The 21,505-nt window shown below is 36.0% G+C and overlaps 1 protein-coding gene across 6 annotated transcripts in view; it reads right to left on the bottom strand.

Annotated features, from left to right (window-relative positions):
- STXBP4 (syntaxin binding protein 4) overlaps positions 1-21,505 on the bottom strand; it is a 214,024-nt gene that overhangs the window by 122,826 nt on the left and 69,693 nt on the right. For all 6 annotated transcript variants that reach the window (XR_009553085.1, XR_009553087.1, XM_060203767.1 and 3 more), the window contains 2 exons: positions 13,531-13,620; positions 9,368-9,433 (listed from right to left, as the gene is read on the bottom strand). Coding sequence is in view for 4 of the 6 variants with exons in the window: in XM_060203767.1 (XP_060059750.1) it covers positions 9,368-9,433; positions 13,531-13,620 (156 nt within the window). In the remaining 2 variants the exon portion in view is untranslated. The remainder of the gene's footprint in view (positions 1-9,367; positions 9,434-13,530; positions 13,621-21,505) is intronic.

Raw genomic sequence — 21,505 nt, 5'->3', positions numbered from 1 at the left:
CCCCACTATCTCAACTTGACAGATCATCCAGGAAGAAAATCAGTAAAGACATAAGGGAGCTAAATGAAGAGATAGATAAACTAGAACTATTGGACATTTTCAGAGTCATTCATCCCAAGAAACTGGAATACACATTTTATTCAAATCCACATGGATCATTCTCAAGGATAGACCATATGTTAGGCCACAAAGACAGCATCAGCCAATTCAAGAGCACTGAAATCATCCCAAGCATCTTCTCAGACCACAGTGGAATTAAACTAACACTTAACAATCAACAAAAGATTAGTAACAGTCCCAAAATGTGGAAGCTCAACAGTATACTTCTTAACAACTTCTGGGTCAAAGAGGAAATCAAGGAAGAAATCAAAATGTTTTGAGAGTTTAATGAAAATGAAGACACAAGCTATCAAAATATTTGGGACACAGGGAAAGCAGTCCTAAGAGGGAAGTTCATAGCTATACAAGCACACATTAGGAAACAAGAAAAAGCACAAATAAACAGCCTGATTGCACATCTTAAAGACCTAGAAGAAGAACAACAAAGGAATCCTAAAGCAACCAGAAGGACAGAAATCACTAAAGTTAGGGCAGAAATAAATAACATTGAGAATAGGAAAACCATACAAAAGATCAGTGAAAGTAAATGTTGGTTCTTCGAAAGAGTGAACAAAATCGACAAACCTTTAGCCAGACTCACAAAACAAAAAAGGGAGAAGACCCAAATAAATCGGATAGTAAATGAAAGAGGAGATATCACAACAGACATTGCAGAAATTCAACATATCATGCGAGGCTTCTATGAACAACTATATGCCACCAAGCTAGAGAACATGGAAGAAATGAATGATTTCCTAGATACCTACCAACTTCCAAAATTAAGGAAAGAGGAAGTGGATAACATGAACAGGCCCATCACAGCTAATGAAATTGAAACAGTTATCAAAAATCTTCCCAAAAATAAAAGTCCTGGACCAGATGGTTTTACAAATGAATTCTACAAAACTTTCAAAGAAGAACTAATACCTCTACTTTTAAAAGTCTTCCAGAAGATTGAAGAAACTGGAATACTCCCTGCCAGCTTCTATGAAGCCAACATCACCCTGATACCTAAAGCAGACAGGGACACAAACAAAAAAGAAAACTACAGACCAATATCTCTGATGAACATAGATGCGAAAATATTGAACAAAATTCTAGCCAACCGGATACAGCAGTATATCAAAAAGATTGTTCATCATGACCAAGTGGGGTTTATCCCAGGCATGCAAGGTTGGTTTAATATACGTAAGTCAATCAATGTGATCCACCAATCAACAAAAGCAAGACCAAAAACCACATGGTCATATCAATAGATGCAGAGAAAGCCTTTGACAAAATACAACATCCCTTTATGATCAAAACACTACAAAAAATGGGAATAAATGGAAAATTCCTGAAGATAGTGGAGTCTATATATAGCAAACCTACAGCCAACATCATACTCAATGGTGAAAAACTGGAAGCATTTCCCCTCAGATCAGGTACTAGACAGGGCTGCCCACTATCACCATTACTATTCAACATAGTGTTGGAAGTTCTTGCCATAGCAATCAGGCAGGAGCAAGGAATTAAAGGCATACAGATTGGAAGAGAAGAAGTCAAACTCTCCTTATTTGCAGATGACATGATAGTATACATAGAAAAACCTAAGGAATCCAGCAAGAAGCTTTTGGAAATCATCAGGCAATACAGTAATGTGTCAGGCTATAAAATTAACATTCAAAAGTCAGTGGCATTCCTCTATGCAAACATTAAGTTAGAAGAAATTGAAATCCAGAAATCAGTTCCTTTTTCTATAGCAACAAAAACTATAAAATATCTAGGAGTAAACCTAACCAAAGAAGTGAAAGACTTGTATACTGAAAATTATGAGTCACTACTCAAAGAAATTGAAAAAGACACAAAGAAGTGGAAAGATATTCCATGTTCATGGGTTGGTAGAATTAACATCCTCAAAATGAATATATTACCCAGAGCCATCTACAAATTTAATGCTATCACCATCAAGATCCCAAGCACATTTTTTAGGAGAATAGAACAAATGCTACAAATGTTTATCTGGAACCAGAAAAGACCTAGAATTGCCCAAACAATCTTGAGAAAAAAGAACAGAACTGGAGGCATCACACTCCCAGATTTCAAACTGTATTATAGGGCCATTGTCATCAAAACTGCTTGGTACTGGAACATGAACAGACACACTTACCAGTGGAATAGAATTGAGAGCCCAGAAATGAGGCCCCATACCTATGGACATCTAATCTTTGACAAAGGGGCCCAGACTATTACATGGGGAAAGCAGAGTCTCTTCAACAAATGGTGTTGGAAACAATGGGTTGAAACATGCAGAAGAATGAAACTGAATCACTGTATTTCACCAAATACAAAAGTAAATTCCAAGTGGATCAAGGACTTGGATGTTAGACCACAAACTATCAGATACTTAGAGGAAAATATTGGCAGAACTCTTTACCGCATAAATTTTAAAGACATTTTCAATGAAACGAATCCAATTACAAGGAAGACTAAGGCAAGTATAAACCTATGGGACTACATCAAATTAAAAAGCTTCTTCACAGCAAAAGAAACCACTACCCAAACCAAGAGACCCCTCACAGAATGGGAGAAGATCTTTACATGCCATACATTAGATAAGAGTTTAATAACCAACATATATAAAGAGCTTGCCAGACTCAACAACAAGACAACAAATAATCCCATCCAAAAATGGGGGGATGACATGGACAGAATATTCACCACAGAAGAGATCCAAAAGGCCGAGAAACACATGAAAAAATGCTCCAAGTCTCTGATTGTCAGAGAAATGCAAATCAAGACAATGAGATATCACTTCACTCCTGTGAGAATGTCATACATCAGAAAAGGTAACAGCAGCAAATGCTGGAGAGGGTTTGGGGTCAAAGGAACCCTCCTGCAATGCTGGTGGGAATGTCAATTGGTCCAGCCTCTGTGGAGAACAGTCTGGAGAACTCTCAGAAGGCTAGAAATGGACCTACCCTATGACCCTGCTATTCCTCTCCTGGGGATATATCCTAAGGAACCCAACACATCCATCCAAAAAGATGTGTGTACACATATGTTCTTGGCAGCACAATTTGTAATAGCCAAACCTGGAAGCAACCCAGGTGTCCAACAACAGATGAGTGGCTGAGCAAGTTGTGGTCTATATACACAATGGAATACTACTCAGCTGTAAAAAATGGTGACTTCTCTGTTTTCAGCTGATCTTGGATGGACCTTGAAAAAATCATGTTGAGTGAAATAAGTCAGAAACAGAAGGATGAATATGGGATGATCTCACTCTCAGCCTGAAATTGAAAAACAAGATTAGAAAAGAAAACACAAGTCGAACCTGAAATGAAATTGGAGTATTACACCAAAGTAAAAGACTCAGGGGTGGGTGGGTGGGTGGGGAGAATACAGGTCCATGAAAGATGATGAATGACATAGTGGGGGTTGTATTGTTAAATGGGAATCTGGGGAATGTTATGCATGTACAAACTATTGTATTTACTGTTGAATGTAAAACATTAATTCCCCGATAAAGAAATAAATTATTTAAAAAAAAATTATTATCTTAAGGAAACTGCTATATGCCTTTCAATTTTAACCATTCTCAAACTTTCAAGCTCTTTGAACAACTTATAATATAGTAAATATAAACAAATAGTAGTAAAATTATGGTATGAAAGGCCTACTTGACTCTAAAACCAAGATTTTTCCTTAAATATTATAATTCCCATGCTGCAACCTCTGTTTGAAATGTGTCTGGCCCAGTTCATGTGTCACTTTCTCTATAAAAACTTATCACCTCATCCAGAATTGTTTTCCTCCTCTTTAATAAATGATTAAAATGATTTCTTCAGCACCTAATACTTCTACTATTCACAATTATAGTAAGAGTTAATATTTGTTGAATGTTTACTATATATCTTTATATTATGCTTGCTATCTTATTAATTAGTTCCTAATTTTTTATGAGGGATTTTGTTATTAAACTCATTTGCTAGATGAGGAGACAGAGGCTTAGAAAGGTGAAGTGGGTCACTCAATTTCAAGAACAAACAAGAGACAGGCTTAGCATAACACATATGTTCTAACTCCAAAGCTGATTATCTACTATACTACATCTTATGTAAATTCACCACTCATTATATAAGATTCTTTCTAATTTATTTTTCATCTGTGTCCCATCTTTTCATTTTAGATTACTTAGTCACACAAAGCTGACATATTTTAATAACAGAAACTAACACATTCAGGGAAATACAACAGTACCTCATGTGAAAAGAGTATTTTTTTTTCTAAGCTAAGTATAGAACCTTTAAATTCATGCATTACTAAGTTTATAATGTAATTATTATTATTGAGTATGCTTAATACTCTAAACCTCTAAGTTTCAAGTAGTTAGGAATCTAGAAAAATTTAACAGAAGGAAAAAAATCTCTCCTAAGTTATTTCACATGTAAAAGGAGAAAGAAGATTTCTGTGTTTACTCTCAGCATATGAAGAAAGTCTAAAATGTAGAAAGGTCTGATAATATACTAGGGTATGGAATATCTAGATACAAGAAATGTCTAGGAGCTTTATTTGTAGTAACATTAAGTGCTAATTTTTAACTTGATAATTTTATCACATACACAAATATAAATGTATATAAACATATGTGTGAACATACATAAACAGATCTTCCTTTTCCCATTTGAAGGTAAGCTACATTATGGCTCTTTACCCCTGAAACTTCATAATTTCTTAACCATAAAAGAATTCTCATAACCATGACATAGTTATCAAATTCAGGAAATATAACATTGATTCAATGTCTTTATCTAATCTGTCTCCTATACCCCAACAGTGTTGTTAACCCAGTAATATCATCTATATTATTTTCACCATTTCAGTTCAGGATCCAGTCTAGGGCAATATACTGACTTTAGTTTTCGTTTCTTTAGGCATTCTTAATGCTTTAAAGAATATGTTATTGGGGGCTGGATGATAGTACAACGGGTTAAGCGTACATAGTCGCTTAAGGCTCTTGATTCGAACCCCTGGCTCTCCAGCTGAAGGGGGGTTGCTTTATAAGCAGTGAAAAGAGATCTGCAGGTGTCTATCTTTCTCTCCTGTCTTCTCTTGATTTCTCTCTGTCCAATAGAAAAACAACAGCAATAACAACAGCAGCAACAAAACAGAAAAGATGGCCTCTAGGAACAGTGGATTTATAGTGCAGGCACCAAGCCCCAGCTATAACCCTGGAGGCAAAATAATAATAATACTACTACTAATAATAATAATTTATTGGGGTTGGGAGATAGCATAATAGTTATAAAAATTCTTTTCATGCCTGAGGCTCGAAGGCCTCAGGTTCAATCCCTAGCACCGCCATAAGCCAGAGCTGAGCAGTGCTCTGGTAAATGATTATTTATCAGCAAAAAATTATTTATTTATTCATTCATTTATTGAATAGACACAGAAATTGAGATAGAAGAGGGAGACACCCACTGTATTGCTTGTGAAGTTCCCCACCTCTAACACTTGCAGGTGAGGAAGGGGACTTAAACCCTGGTCTTTCCAGAAGGCAACATGTGCATTCAAGTAAGTGTGCCTTTATGCTTTTCTTAGTTTAGAAGCTCTTGTTATATATTTTTTCTTTTTAAATACAACCTCTTTGTCTCAAGTGCATGCACATGGACACATACTAATTTTTTAAGTTAAAAACTGTCCCTCATTTTGTTTTGTCAGATGCTTCTTTGCAGTCAGATTTAAGTTCACATATTCTAAGTTATACCACTACATAGGTAATGTTGTGTCTCTTTCAAGCATCACATTTTGGAGTTACACAATGTCCATCTGTTATTCAATAGTGATAACTTTTTAAATTTTTTTATTTTGTAATAGTAAAGGTGCTGGGTTGCAAGAAAGCTCATGTGGATAGTACACTTGTTTTGACATGACCAAGTTCCAGATTTGAGCCCAGTCCCTACCATATTAAGGAAGATTCAATGCTCTGGGTATCTTTCTATCTCTGCTTCTGTCTTTCTATCTGAAAAAGTCAGCCTGCAGCTGTAAAGTCTCAGTGATAATAAAGACATAAAAAGGTGCGGTTTGATTTTTCGGCTGTGTAATTACTATTTCCTTTTACAACTGATAAACAGTTTTAGAGAGGTAATTGGGACTGTAAACATTCAGCTCTTTATCAAAACTTCCCTTAAATTTAGCAATTAATGATTCTAGTCTGACCCAGTCTATTCAGGACTCAATAGCATATAATTAGTAAGAGCCTTCCTTCCTCTTCATTAACCAACCTATATATGAATGACATATATTCATAAATACTATTTTTTCTAGTTGTTTCTAATATTTTACTATAACTAGTAATCAAGTACTTTTAGATCTGGCCAGTGGGAGCTACTTAAACTGGTTCTTTGTAACATGCTCCTGTCATTTTGAGCAACTCTTTCTTTTCTGGTACAAAATGTTCTAATCAGGTTTATCTCGAATTAATAATCCCCCAGCCCTGGAATCAGTCATTTCTACAAGTTTGAGTTCTTTCTAAAAAGAAGTGGTATCTGGAGACTTAGATATGCTATCTGGTATAATATATATTGGTATACATGTATAGACCCACATATATGTAATATGCTTTCAGAGGAGATGGGGCATGTTCAGGGTGGTATGGCCACCGACTGCAATATACTTTCATATATTCATATTCACACTTTAGAAACAATGTGTTCTAGCTCTAATTCAAGACCAACTTAAAGTAGTCCTACTTGACTTCATTCTATTTTGCTTTTTCATTGAGATTTGGCTCTCAGTAGCAAATAACATAATTGTGGAGACCTACAAAACATCTTAAAATTACTCCAAAACACAACAAAGTGATACACTGTTTTGTTTACAATTTGTTTTTCGCTATTCCAACCTGCCAAAGACTGAATTTAAATACAATACTCATAAATTACTTGAATTGTTTTTTTGTTTGTTTGTTTGATATTTTTCTTTAGTAAGGTTACAACATTCATTTGAAATTCAAGTGGCTTAATTTGTTTTAGTTTGCTTGTGGTTATACATTTACTTTCTCTTTCCTATTTTTAATTTCTTTTTTTAATTTCTTTATTCCCTTTTGTTGCCCTTCTTGTTTTATTGTTGTAGTTATTATTGTTGTCAGTGTTGAATAGGACAGAGAGAAATGGAGATAGGAGGGGGAAGACAGAGAGAAGGAGAGAAAGACAGACACCTGCAGACCTGCTTCACACTTGTGAAGTGACTCCCCTGCAGGTGGGGAGCCGGGGGCTAACCGGGATCCTTACGCTGGTCCTTGCACATTGCACCACGTGCGCTTAACCTGGCTCGCTACAGCCCGACTCCCCTATTTTTTAATTTCTTTATGTGTTTTTAAACAAATAGGTGCTAACTTATACCCCAAACTAAAAACTATAGGGAGAGATGTCACTCCCTCTTCCATACCAGTCACTCTAGATCTACCCATGTTGGAAAACACCAATTTTCTCCATTTAGTCAAGAAACTTTTTATATCATTTTATTTATTTATATTTTTTATGAAATAATCATTTTTATTAGTGATTTAATAATGACTGACAGGATTGTGGTATAAGAATAGTACAATGCCATATGATTTCCACCACCAGAGTTCCATATCCCCTCCTCTCCATTGGAAGTTTCCCTATTTTTTATCCCGCTGGAAGTATGGACCAAAGATCTTTATGAGATGCAGTGGTGGAAGGTCTGGCTTCGGTAATTGCTTCTCCAATGGACATGGTTATTGACAGGTTGATCCCCACCCCCTCTTTCTGTCTTTCCCTAGTTTTCTTCTTTATTTCTTTTGGGTTTTCTCCAGTGGCATTTTATTTGACTATATTCTTCATTGAGCAACTTAGAATTTAGCTTTAAATTTTTATTTGGCTTTGTCTTTTTTCTTTCTATTTCTCTCCCATGTTTCATCAACTCATTTCTTCCCATTTGTTGGTCAGTTTCTAGACTAAACTTTAAAATTTCTGAAAAGATTTTTCTTTTTTAAAAACTAAATATTAAATGCTTATTTGTGTCTAACTGACTTTGGAGTCATATATTATTTTTCTTTCATTTTGTGACTAAATTGGAAAGTTTTCATATTGTCTAATGTTTATAACTGTGTTCCCTCACCTCCTCTCTGCCCCCCCATCCTATTGTTTCATAGAAAGGGTTCTTAGTTCAACAGCACCCTCTTCTGTGCAATTTCTTTTATGAATAATGTTTTTGATATTGGAGTAGAATGAAAGGTGTAGATATAGACGATTGTCATGTGTTGCCTCTTTTTCATTTCTGCAGGATCGGTAATTTCCCCTCTTATTTCCTCTTTTCTTTTCTTTGCCTAGTATCCAATAGACATTGTCTCTTCTCTATTTATTTGTGTCTTCCACGGAATCAATGATTCTTCAAGGTTGCCACTTGTGTTGTACACATTGCCAAGTGCTAAAAAACAACTAACACCTGACCTATGTTCAGAACTTGGACATTAATTAACTTCTTTACTCTCTCTTCCAGGAGTACCTTACGTGTACTTCATTTACTAGCTGTATCTTCCTAATTTTTTCCCCCCAGTTTTTCAGGCTCACTGCTTTTGCTCTTTGTATTCCAGGTTTCAGTGCTAGGCAAGCTGTTGGAGTTTTAAAATTCCATTTATATATACTTTAAAGGTTATGGCATTCTCTGTTTCACAGTCATATTGAAGGCATTGGTCCTTTCTAGGTTTATGTGCTTGCTTTGCTGATTTCACATGTCTCATGGGGTATAATGTGTGTGTGTCTTGGGGGAGGAGGTTCAAAATTAGGTAACTGTCCCTGATCTCTGCCACTATATTTGTGATGTAAGATACATTATTTTTGAAGAATTTTGCCTAATGAAAAATATTTTTATTATTTAAAAAGTTGGGAGGTTTTTTTGCTTTTTCATTTTAAATAAAATGTATAAATAACAAAAGCAAAGGAAAAAGAAAGGGGGCTATCAGTGGTGGTAGGTATGGTGAGGGATAGCTGATAATTACATAGTTTAACAACAGTGACACTGTTAATTTCAGTCCATGAATATCTGGTTTTAGAAGAAATCTCAAAGTAGAGCCTATTTTTTTTTTTGAGCAAAAACAACTTGATTGTAGCATAGGTATAGTCTTTAACATATTGCTTTCAAGATCTGTACTATTTTATACTATATCATTCACATTGAAAGGTCTGGGGTATCATAAAACATCACTGCATTACATCTCATATGCACATAAAACACTTATAAATACAATACATGCACTTACTTGCTTCACAGTCTGGAGTTCTTCAGCCAATTGTTTCCTTTGCCTTTCCGACTTAAGTAGTTTTTCCTATATTTATAAAAACCCACAAAATTAATAAATTATTAAAGGCATCATGACTATCATTTTTTAATGCTCTGCAGTCACATTTCTGGCTGTGTACATACCACTTAAAAGTGAGTGTTTTGTGGGTTTTTTTTTTCCCCTACCACTAGGTTTCCTGCAGGTATGACTGCACTACTCCTGGTGGCCATTTTTTGTCTCTTATCTAAATGAGGGGTGGGGAACATCTGTCTGGTACACAGACCATAATCATTTGGTCTGTCACTGCCAAGGCAACTGAAAGCAGGACTTCAAATTCAATAAATATAAAAGAGCTTTTTTCATAGCAATATTAAGTGCAAATGGTTAAACTGATTTTTTTATATGGCCTGAAAATAATGTTACAAATACCCAAATGGCCCTTAGCAGGAAAGAAAAAAAAAAAAAAAAAAGGTTCCCTGTAAGCCCCATCGATTTGATTTGGTCTGGGGCCCATATTCAGCTTAGGAGCCTATGTGACCTCCGCATCCCTGTAGATTTGAGCACACAATCTGTGGCCATGAGTAGGAACATTCCAAGCTGCCCCAATATCGACCCCTCTTCCTCAGGTGTAGCATAGAGTATGTTGTCCAGCCTCCTTTCGGAGGATGGAACATTCTCTACCATTGTTGATCCAAGTTGAGGTCAACAATATTTATACCCCTTTCCCATATTAGGGAGCTACTCTCTTCTCTGATCCAGCTTTCTGTTCCTTTTCCAGCCATGACATCAGCTCCCCAGACAATAATTAGGATCCACCTGCATATCAGATTTCAGGCTGAGGGGGAAAAAAAAAAAAAAAAAAAAACTAGTATAACTACAGGCCCTTTGGAATATAACTAAAATATGCCTACTAGCTACCTACAAAATGGAGGATCCCCCCAGCTCTTCATCTGCACTATTCCAGCCTTTAGGTTCATGATAAGTCAACAATTTGTTTGGCTTTGTATGTTAACTCTCTTTTTAGCACCAGGTTCCAGATGCTACCATGATGCCGACCAGACTTCCCTGGACAGACAACCCCACCAATGTGTCTTGGATCTCCGCTTCCCCAGAGACCCACCATACTAGGCAAAGAGAAAGGCAGGCTGGGAGTATGGATCAACCAGTCAACGCTCATGTTCAGCAGGAAAGCAATTACAGAAGTCAGACCTTCCACCTTCTGCATCCCACAATGACCTTGGGTCTATACTCCCAGAGGGTTAAAGAATAGGAAAGCTATCAGGGGAGGGGATAGGATACGGAGATCTGGTGGTGGGAATTGTATGGAGTTGTACCCCTCTTATCCTATGGTTTTGTCAATGTTTCCTTTTTATAAATAAAATAAATAAATTTAAAAAAAGGTTCCCCACTCTTTCTCTAGAGGGTGAGAATAAGAAAGATACTGTTGGACCAGTCCATGTGGTATATAGTGACGTGTACTCTACCAGGTGAGCCATCTCCTGATTGCTATAGTATAATTTGAAGGGAAATATATTTGCTGTTATGAAATAATTTATTTAATTTTTGGAGTGGTGCCTCACAAATGTATATCTTCACTACTCCTTCATTAGATTTAAGTAAAGAAAGAGAGAGGGAAGACACCATAGCACTTTCTCTGATGCTATGACACCTCCTCTGTGAAGGCTGGGCTCAAACCTGGAACATATGGTATCATAGATGACCAGTCATCCATGATACCCAGCAAACTATCTGTCCAGCTTCTGAAGTAATAATTGTTAATGTATAATAATATTATGAATACAAATATCTTTGAACTTAAAATTAGGTTAAATATGTACCTTAAATTGTTCAGTTTTTCTAAGAACATATAAACAAGTTCACATTTTATCGATTAAGTCAGAAAAGCTATGAGTAGTTTAAGAAACATTTTACTATAAATTTGAACAGAGGAACTTCATGAAGATTAAAATGAGTGGTAAATATTCATGGCAACTTTGCAATATTTATAAGAAGCAATCTGCCTTTTGGTATATTTTAACTCATTCTTATGTAAAAGATAAAATAAAACTGTATGAAGACAAATATAATACAGCAAAGCAATGTCTATGCTATAGATCAAGAGTCAAGATACTATCTGCTCCAGGCTTTTAGGCTCTTGAGCAAGTCACCTTCATCTTCTATGCATTAGCTTTTACAGCTATAAATATGTATCTATTTAATACTGAGAATTTAGCTACGACAATTTAGCTTTGCAAAGCAGAAGCACTGCGAAGTCTGTGGGGAAGACTTTAAGTTAAATAAAATATGCATACCACTTTTAAAAAAATCTGTTTTGTATAACAATTATTATCCAGTGATATAGTAATAAAATTATCTTGGCTTCATTTTTATTTGTCCCTCAAATCAGCCCTGAAGAATAAGGATGTCAAATTTCAAGCCCTTTGGCAGGCTTCTTCAGGACTGTACCCTTACTATGAACTAGCAGTGGTAGGGACTGCCTCACTCTCCAAAGAGAGGTTGGATCATCCTATTGTGTCACTTGAAGAAGACTGATTCAGAAGTGAGTGCAGCCTAGAATGTTCCCAGCTGTGACCATGGACTATTAGTTCAGTCTGACAGAGACTCAGAGATTGTACAGGCTCTGGGGCTAACTATGAATATACATAGGCCCCAGGTTAGATCTACATGGTAAATGTTAATTGTATTTATATTTATTCTTCAAGTTTGTGAGCAACTCTCAGATCTGAATGATGCTCTTCTCTCATAAATATAACAATAAGTAAACCTTTAAAAAAGAGATAAAAATAAACTGTAAAAAAGTTTGTCATATATAAATTTATGTAAAATTTAAAATACACATATAAATTTACTTTAAAAATTGTGATCACTGTATCTTTCATAACGAATAAACAGGATGTTTAACAATGGTTTTCACTAGAGTTTGGAATTTAAAAATTAAGGTATTAAGCTATTGTCTTTTCTCATTTTTGATATGCAGATTTTGTTTTAATAAAATTAAATAAGCAATAAATATTCACATCAGTAAATAAAAACATATTAAGTTGAATTGCGGTAAATCGCACACCTCATTTATTGAAGACCTAGAAAATAAAATAGCTTTCTGTAAACATTATGATCATTTAGATTTAGCATTTTACTAAACACAAAATGAAATGATATAAGGAGAGTCAAACATTAAAGTACATTTTGGATATATTATGCAATATTTCCTCCCTTAAATCAGACTGCCTTGATTCCACATTATGTTAGCAAAGCAAGGTGTCCCTGAATCATGACTGTGAACATGGGAGAAAATGTATTTCCCAATGAACATCTGAGGATCCAAAATTGTCATGGTTTGTTTTGCTAGTTCCTTATTCAATCTTTGCTGGCTTTCTTTTCCTTGCCACCAATATGAGAAAAAAGAAGGCAAGAAGTAGGCAGATCAGAAAGTGTAATCAAAAGCCACCGTTCACACTGAATCTTGTCTGAATATTGTGAAATATAAATAAGTTTGTGAACTAAAAAGTTGACTCTAGTGGTCAATAGAAGAAACATTAAATTAATTGACATTTATATTCTTTAAAGCTCATTTCAATTATTTCAGAGTTCAACATAATTTTCTCTTTTTTACAATCTTAATTTTTTTTTTTGAAAGATTGTACCTATGAGCTAAAGACTATATTGTATTACACTGTGCAAGCACCCTGTCCCCACTCCCCACCTGCAAGGGGAAAGCACTACTAGTGGTAAAGCAGTGCTCCCTCCAGGTCTCTTTCTCTCTCTCTCTCTCTGTATCTCCCCCACCCCTCTTGACATGACTGTCTCTATCCAATAAATAAAGATAATAAAAAAATTTTTTTAAAGATTATATTGTAAATAATTAATCCTCCAACTAAAAAAAAAAATCTTGGGTGGGGAGGAAGAGAGAGAGGGAGAGAGAAAGAGACAGAAATATAGAGAGAGACCAGAACACCACTCTTCGACTGTATGCATTGCTAGGAATAGAACCTAAGCCTTCATGCATACCATACCCATAAAACAGAGACTCTTATCACTTCTCTGGTAATATCTTTTCTCTTTCTCTCTCTCTCTTCCTTTTTACCTAAAAACAAAAATTGAGAAGATAAACTGATGAATACCTTAAGTATATTCACTTTTTCCAAGGCATAATTTCTTTCATGCTTAAGTCTTTCCACGTCATCTGTTTCTGAGGAATCACAGTGAAGAAGCTGTCAACATTAAAATATCAGAAAAGTTATATAGTAGTTGCTAATTATAAGAAGTTATAATTATAAATTTTAAGAAATCCCTTTTTGATATTCTGGTATAAAAATTCAGGTTCTTATATATGTGCACATGTATCCATAAGTTCAGGGAAAATATATAAGGTAAAAGTGCACAATAGTTTGCAGTGACTCAATAAGTGCAGCGAGCAAGTAGAAAGACCTAAAAAAGACTCTTTTTTAATCAGGTACCATAAAGTACTTAAGCAAATAATTTCTACTTAGACATAGATATCCTCCTAACTTATTTCCTATTTCACTTCCCTCAATCAGTCCAAGGCTAACCTTGACAAAGTAAGGACTACAAAAGCTTGATAAGGGAAGAGACCAGCATGTTTTAATGTTGGCTCTTTACTCACTACCAGGCCACCTCATCATCCAGGGGCCTAGTCAGGGAGTCCTGGGATTCCCACATAAACATGTAGGGCCTAGACCTCTAACAAATGTCTCTCTCCACCATCACTGGTCATCTCCATCAGGAGCAACATAGTGGACCCTCTTATGGGCCTCTCTAGGACCTTGCCCTCAAAGTGGATCAACATTGGTAGGGACTGCTCCATTCTCTGAAGAGAGGTTGGGTCAACATACTCTACCACTAAAGCAATGAGTGCAGCCTAGAATGTTTCTAGCTATGACTATAGCATGTGAGCTCAGAACTACAGGGATACGGAGGTTGCACAGGTTCATGTGCTGAATATGGGCCCCAGATGAAATCGATGAGGTTTACAGTTAGCAATATTTATATACGTTCCCCATATTTAGGAGCTACTCTCTTCCCTGATCCAGTTTCCTAGTCCTATTTCCAATTCTGACACCATCTCCCCAGACAACACCTTTTGCTACCTGGATGTCAGCTGGTAGGCTCAGGTCAAATTATTAAAGTCATGGGCTCCTTGTAATATATCTAAAATAGACCTACTAGCTTTTCCCAAAATGGAGGCCTAAAGTCTCATCTGCTATAGTCTTACCTTTAGATTCCTGATTATTAAACAATTTGTTCTGCTTTATATCTTAAAGCTTTTTCAGCCAACAAGTTGCAGATGCTACCATGACGTCAAACTGACTTCCCAGACAGATGACCTCACCAGTGTACCCTAGAACACCACCTCTCCAGACTCCTACCCCACTAGGAAAGATAGAAACAGGCTGAGAGTATGGATCAACCTGCCAATGTCCATATCCAGCTAAGAAGCAATTACAGAAGCCAGACCTTTCACCTTCTGAACCCCATAATGATTCTGGGTCCATAACTCCCAGAGGGATAAAGAGTAGGAAAGCTTCCAATGGAGGGAGGGGTTGGGATATGGAACTTTGGTGGTGGGAATTGTGTGGAATTGTACCCCTCTTATCCTACAGTTTTGTTGATCATTATTAACTCAATAAAGAAAAATAATTATTCAGTTAAAAAAATTTTAGGTTCTTACTTTGGAGTCATTTGATTAGATTAAAAAAATATGGGGCAGCTTATTCATTTAAATTTTAACTTACACTTCTGTTAATATGACAATTGAGATGATTATCTCTGTTATCATCTTGGTTCTTAATAATGTAATTTCTCTTTAAAGTTTAAATTCCAAGGCTGTCCTTATAACATACAAACAACTGTGAGTTATCAATATAAGCTATTCTATAAGAATATTCACTTTGATTACTTAGTATATAGTACTAACAAAAAAGTGGCATCATCAATCAAGATTATTGGCTGCATTCAATGAAGTATGTTAACTATGGGCTTTGTTCTAACTAAACAAAATGCAACATTATAGCCAACTGCCATAAACAGATTCCTTCATAGGAACTATGGGTTGGAGAAAATATTAATAATTCAGACACCCATAAATAACAGAAAAAATTCAAGGCAAATGACAGTTTATCGTACATGGCCTTTCTCCTGATCTATTTGGCAGGAAATAACAATCTTATCAAAGATATAAAGTCCAAAACTAATTAGAGACATCTTTATGTAGAATTTATAACAGCACTTAAAAAATGTGTAAAACAAAATTTAACAGATTAAGTAGAGTGCTGTGTAAGTGTGGACATGAAGTACAGTCCTTGAGATATGAAAAGAGACAAAGAGTAGGAAAAGAAATATAATAATTATGCCATTTGCTAGGAACTTATTAGGTACAGATACATTGTTAACACTATATAAACTCAATATTAGATTTCTGATACAACTTTATTTATATTACTATATGAGGAAAAAGGTTCAAAAGATTAATGACTTGATTAAGCCTTCATAGCTAGTAAGTGGCCATCCCAATATTCCCACAGTTAATGATTTATCTTAATTGCTCAACAAAAGTTATTAGGAGTGGGGGGTGGCACAACTGGTTAAGTGCACATATTACAGTGCACAAAGACCCAGGTTCAAGACTCTGGTCCCCACCTGCAGGAGGAAATCTTAAGGAGTGGTGAAGCAGAGCTGCAGGTGTCTCTTTGTCTCTCTCCCTCTCTTTCTCCCTAACCCCCTCTCAATTTTTCTGTCTCTATCCAATACTAAATAAAAATATTTTTAAAAGAAACTATTAAAAAAGTAATTGTGGTATAGATATCACAAATTCATACAGCAGAATAACAGAAGATCTCATTCCTTAAATTTAGGCAGGACCATTTTTCCCTTAAATCTTATTAATTCATTTTGTCCTGATTCATTGTTGAGTACCAATGTGCACTGTGCATAAATTACATGACCTCGTACTTTTTGTAAGTACTTAACACAAAGATAATACATTATTATATAGCTTTACATTAGTTCTGAACATTCATTTAAATGCAGTAATAGTTCCCAAATGTGTTCCAAAATAAATAATCACCCTCAAGTAATTTTTTAATATCTTTGCTACAGATAACATTATTCAAGCCATTTCTCCTAGAGGGGCTTTGATAACCTGCTATCTTACCTACCCTTCCGAATGTCATATATATATATATATATTTCTTGGATAGAGACAAAGCAAAAATGAGAGGTAACTGGGAGAAGACAGGCCTGCTTTACTACTTGTGAAGCTTCCTCCTCGCAGTTGGGGATGGGGGCTTGATCTTTGTTCATTACACATTGTAACGTGCACTATACCAGGCATGTCACTGCCAGGGCACCATTTAATGAGTCATTTTCTTTTCCTTTTTTAAAAAAAATAGATTTTTGTTTGTTTTTAATAGTCTGTTATAAGAATATAAACCATCATCTTGTTTGGGATCTTTGCATCAATATTCATCAGGAATATAGTTGTACAGCTTTCTTTTTGGGTAGAGTCCTTTCCTGCTTTGGGAATCAAAGTGATTCACCTAATAGAAGGACATGTTTGGTAGTGACTGCCCTTCTAAAATCATCTGGAATAGTTTGATGAGAACTGGTGCTAGTTATTCTTTGAAAGAAACAGAATTTGTTAGTAAAGTTTTCTGGCCCCGGGCTTTTATTCTTGGCAAGATTTTTGATGACTAAATTTATAAAGTAGTGATTGTCTTGTTTAAGTTATCCAGTTCCTCTGGGTTGTCCAACTTGTTCCCATAGAGAAGTGCATGATATCTTTGTGTAATTCTATGTATCTACCCATCTTCAGTTGTAATTTTTCTCTCTCTCATTCCTGATTTTTTTTTATTATAGCTCTCTTTTGCTTTTTGTGTCTATCCAGTGGCTTAACTGTTTTGTTTATCCTTTCAAAGAACAGCATTGGGTTTCAAAACTCCTTTTTTTTATTTCTTTATTGGGGAATTAATGTTTTAATTCAAGAGTAAAAACAATAGTTTGTACATGCATAACATTCCCCAGTTTCCCATATAACAGTACAACCCCCACTAGGTCCTCTGTCATTCTTCTTGGACCTGTATTCTCCCCACCCACCCACGCCCACCCCAGAATCTTTTACTTTGGTGCAATACACCAGTTCTAGTTCAGGTTCTACTTGTGGTTTGTTTTTTTTTTCTGACCTTGTTTTTCAGCTTCTGCCTGAGAGTGAGATCATCCCATATTCATCCTACTGTTTCTGACTTATTTCACTCAACATGAATTTTTCAAGGTCCATCCAAGATCGGCTGAAAACGGTGAAGTCACCATTTTTTATAGCTGAGTAGTATTCCATTGTGTATATAGACCACAACTTGCTCAGCCACTCATCTGTTGTTGGACACCTGGGTTGCTTCCAGGTTTGGCTATTACAAATTGTGCTGCCAAGAACATATGTGTACACACATCTTTTTGAATGGATGTGTTGGGTTCCTTAGGATATATCCCCAGGAGGGGAATTGCAGGGTCATAGGGTAGGTCCATTTCTAGCCTTCTGAGAGTTCTCCAGACTGTTCTCCACAGAGGTTGGACCAATTGACATTCCCACCAGCAGTGCAGGAGGGTTCCTTTGACCCCAAACCCTCTCCAGCATTTGCTGCTGTTACCGTTTCTGATGTATGACATTCTCACAGGAGTGAAGTGATATCTCATTGTTGTCTTGATTTGCATTTCTGTGACAATCAGAGACTTGGAGCATTTTTTCATGTGTTTCTCGGCCTTTTGGATCTCTTCTGTGGTGAATATTCTGTCCATGTTCTCCCCCCATTTTTGGATGGGGTTATTTGTTGTCTTGTTGTTGAGTTTGGCAAGCTCTTTATATATGTTGGTTATTAAACTTTTATCTGATGTATGGCATGTAAAGATCTTCTCCCATTCTGCGAGGGGTCTCTTGGTTTAGGTAGTGGTTTCTTTTATTGTGAAGAAGCTTTTTAATTTGATGCAGTCCCATAGGTTTATGCTTGCCTTAGTCTTCTTTGTAACTGGATTCGTTTCATTGAAAATGTCTTTAAAATTTATGCGGAAAAGAGTTCTGCCAATATTTTCCTCTAAGTATCTGATAGTTTGTGGTCTAACATCCAAGTCCTTGATCCACTTGGAATTTACTTTTGTATTTGGTGAAATACAGTGACTCAGTTTCATTCTTCTGCATGTTTCAACCCATTGTTTCCAACACCATTTGTTGAAGAGACTCTGCTTCTCCCATATAATAGTCTGGGCCCCTTTGTCAAAGATTAGATGCCCATACGTGTGGGGCCTCATTTCTGGGCTCTCAATTCTATTCCACTGGTGAGTGTGTCTGTTCATGTTCCAGTACCAAGCAGTTTTGATGACAATGGCCCTATAATACAGTTTGAGATCTGGGAGTGTGATGCCTCCGGTTCTGTTCTTTTTTCTCAAGATTGTTTTGGCAATTCTAGGTCTTTTTTGGTTCCAGATAAACATTTGTAGCATTTGTTCTATTCTCCTAAAAAATGTGCTTGGGATCTTGATGGTGATAGCATTAAATTTGTAGATGGCTCTGGGTAATATATTCATTTTGATGATGTTAATTCTTCCAACCCATGAACATGGAATATCTTTCCACTTCTTTGTGTCTTTTTCAATTTCTTTGAGTAGTGACTCATAATTTTCAGTATACAAGTCTTTCACTTCTTTGGTTAGGTTTACTCCTAGATATTTTATAGTTTTTGTTGCTATAGAAAAAGGAACTGATTTCTGGATTTCAATTTCTTCTAACTTAGTGTTTGCATAGAGGAATGCCACTGACTTTTGAATGTTAATTTTATAGCCTGACACATTACTCTATTGCCTGATGATTTCCAAAAGCTTCTTGCTGGATTCCTTAGGTTTTTCCATGTATACTATCATGTCATCTGCAAATAAGGAGAGTTTGACTTCTCTTCCAATCTGTATGCCTTTAATTCCTTGCTCCTGCCTGATTTCTATGGCAAGAACTTCCAACACTATGTTGAATAGTAATGGTGATAGTGGGCAGCCCTGTCTAGTACCTGATCTGAGGGGAAATGCTTCCAGTTTTTCACCATTGAGTATGATGTTGGCTGTAGGTTTGCTGTATATAGACTCCACTATCTTCAGGAATTTTCCATCTATTCCTATTTTTTGTAGTGTTTTGATCATAAAGGGATGTTGTATTTTGTCAAAGGCTTTCTCTGCATCTATTGATATGACCATGTGGTTTTTGGTCTTGCTTTTGTTGATGTGGTGGATCACATTGATTGATTTACGTATATTAAACCAACTTTGCATGCCTGGGATAAACCCCACTTGGTCATGATGAACAATTTTTTTGATATACTGCTGTATCCAGCTGGCTAGAATTTTGTTCAATATTTTCGCATCTATATTCATCAGAGATATTGGTCTGTAGTTTTCTTTTTTGGTTGTGTCCCTGTCTGCTTTTGGTATCAGGGTGATGTTGGCTTCATAGAAGCTGGCAGGGAGTATTCCAGTGTCTTCAATCTTCTGGTAGACTTTTAAAAGTAGAGGTATTAGTTCTTCTTTGAAAGTTTTGTAGAATTCATTTGTAAAACCATCTGGTCCAGGACTTTTATTTTTGGGAAGATTTTTGACAACTGTTTCAATTTCATTAGCTGTGATGGGCCTGTTCATGTTATCCACTTCCTCTTTACTTAGTTTTGGAAGTTGGTAGGTATCTAGGAAATCATTCATTTCTTCCATGTTCTCTAGCTTGGTGGCATATAGTTGTTCATAAAAGCCTCGCATGATATGTTGAATTTCTGCAGTGTCTGTTGTGATTTCTCCTCTTTCATTTACTATCTGATTTATTTGGGTCTTCTCCCTTTTTTGTTTTGTGCGTCTGGCTAAAGGTTTGTCGATTTTGTTCACTCTTTCGAAGAACCAACATTTACTTTCACTGATCTTTTGTATGGTTTTCCTATTCTCAATGTTATTTATTTCTGCCCTAACTTTAGTAATTTCTGTCCTTCTGGTTGCTTTAGGATTCCTTTGTTGTTGTTCTTCTAGGTCTTTAAGATGTGCAATCAGGCTGTTTATTTGTGCCTTTTCTTGTTTCCTAATGTGTGCTTGTATAGCTATGAACTTCCCTCTTAGGACTGCTTTAGCTGTGTCCCAAATATTTTGATAGCTTGTGTCTTCATTTTCATTGAACTCTCGAAACATTTTGATTTCTTCCTTGATTTCCTCTTTGACCAAAAAGTTGTTAAGAAGTGTACTATTGAGCTTCCACATTTTGGCACTGTTACTAATCTTTTGTTGATTGTTAAGTGTTAGTTTAATTCCACTGTGGTCTGAGAAGATGCTTGGGATGATTTCAGTGCTCTTGAATAGGCTGATGCTGTCTTTGTGGCCTAACATATGGTCTATCCTTGAGAATGATCCATGTGGATTTGAATAAAATGTGTATTCCAGTTTCTTGGGATGAATGACTCTGAAAATGTCCAATAGTTCTAGTTTAGCTATCTCTTCATTTAGCTCCCTTATGTCTTTACTGATTTTCTTCCTGGATGATCTGTCAAGTTGAGATAGTGGGGTGTTGAAGTCCCCTACTATGATTGTGTTACTGTTAATATATTGCTGTAGCTCTTTCAGTAGAAGTTTCATGTATTTAGATGGCTTCTCATTGGGTGCATAGATATTAATAATTGTTAAGTCCTCTTGATTGACTGATCCTCTGAGCATTAAGTAGTGTCCATTCCTATCTTTTTTAATCTTATCTATTTTAAAGTCTATCATGTCAGATATGAGAATAGCTGTTCCTGCCCTTTTTTGTGAGCCATTGGCTTGAATGATAGTTTTCCATCCTTTCACTTTAAGTCTGTGTTTGTCTTGTTGCGTTAGGTGAGTTTCCTGTAGACAACATATTGTCGGGTTGTGTTTTCTGATCCATCTTCCTACTCTGTGTCTTTTAATAGGTGAATTCAGGCCATTGACATTTATTGATAACATAGATTGAAGATATTTTAACGCCATTCTTGTAGAGTTTTAGTGTGTTTTGATATATGTCCTATTTGTGGTGGTCTGGTTGTTTATAGGAGACCT

This window comes from Erinaceus europaeus, chromosome 12 (genome assembly GCF_950295315.1).
Source record: "Erinaceus europaeus chromosome 12, mEriEur2.1, whole genome shotgun sequence".
In the NCBI taxonomy this organism is placed as follows: domain Eukaryota; kingdom Metazoa; phylum Chordata; class Mammalia; order Eulipotyphla; family Erinaceidae; genus Erinaceus; species Erinaceus europaeus.
Note: the sequence above shows the minus strand (reverse complement) of the source record. Positions and strands in the feature narration are given on the sequence as shown.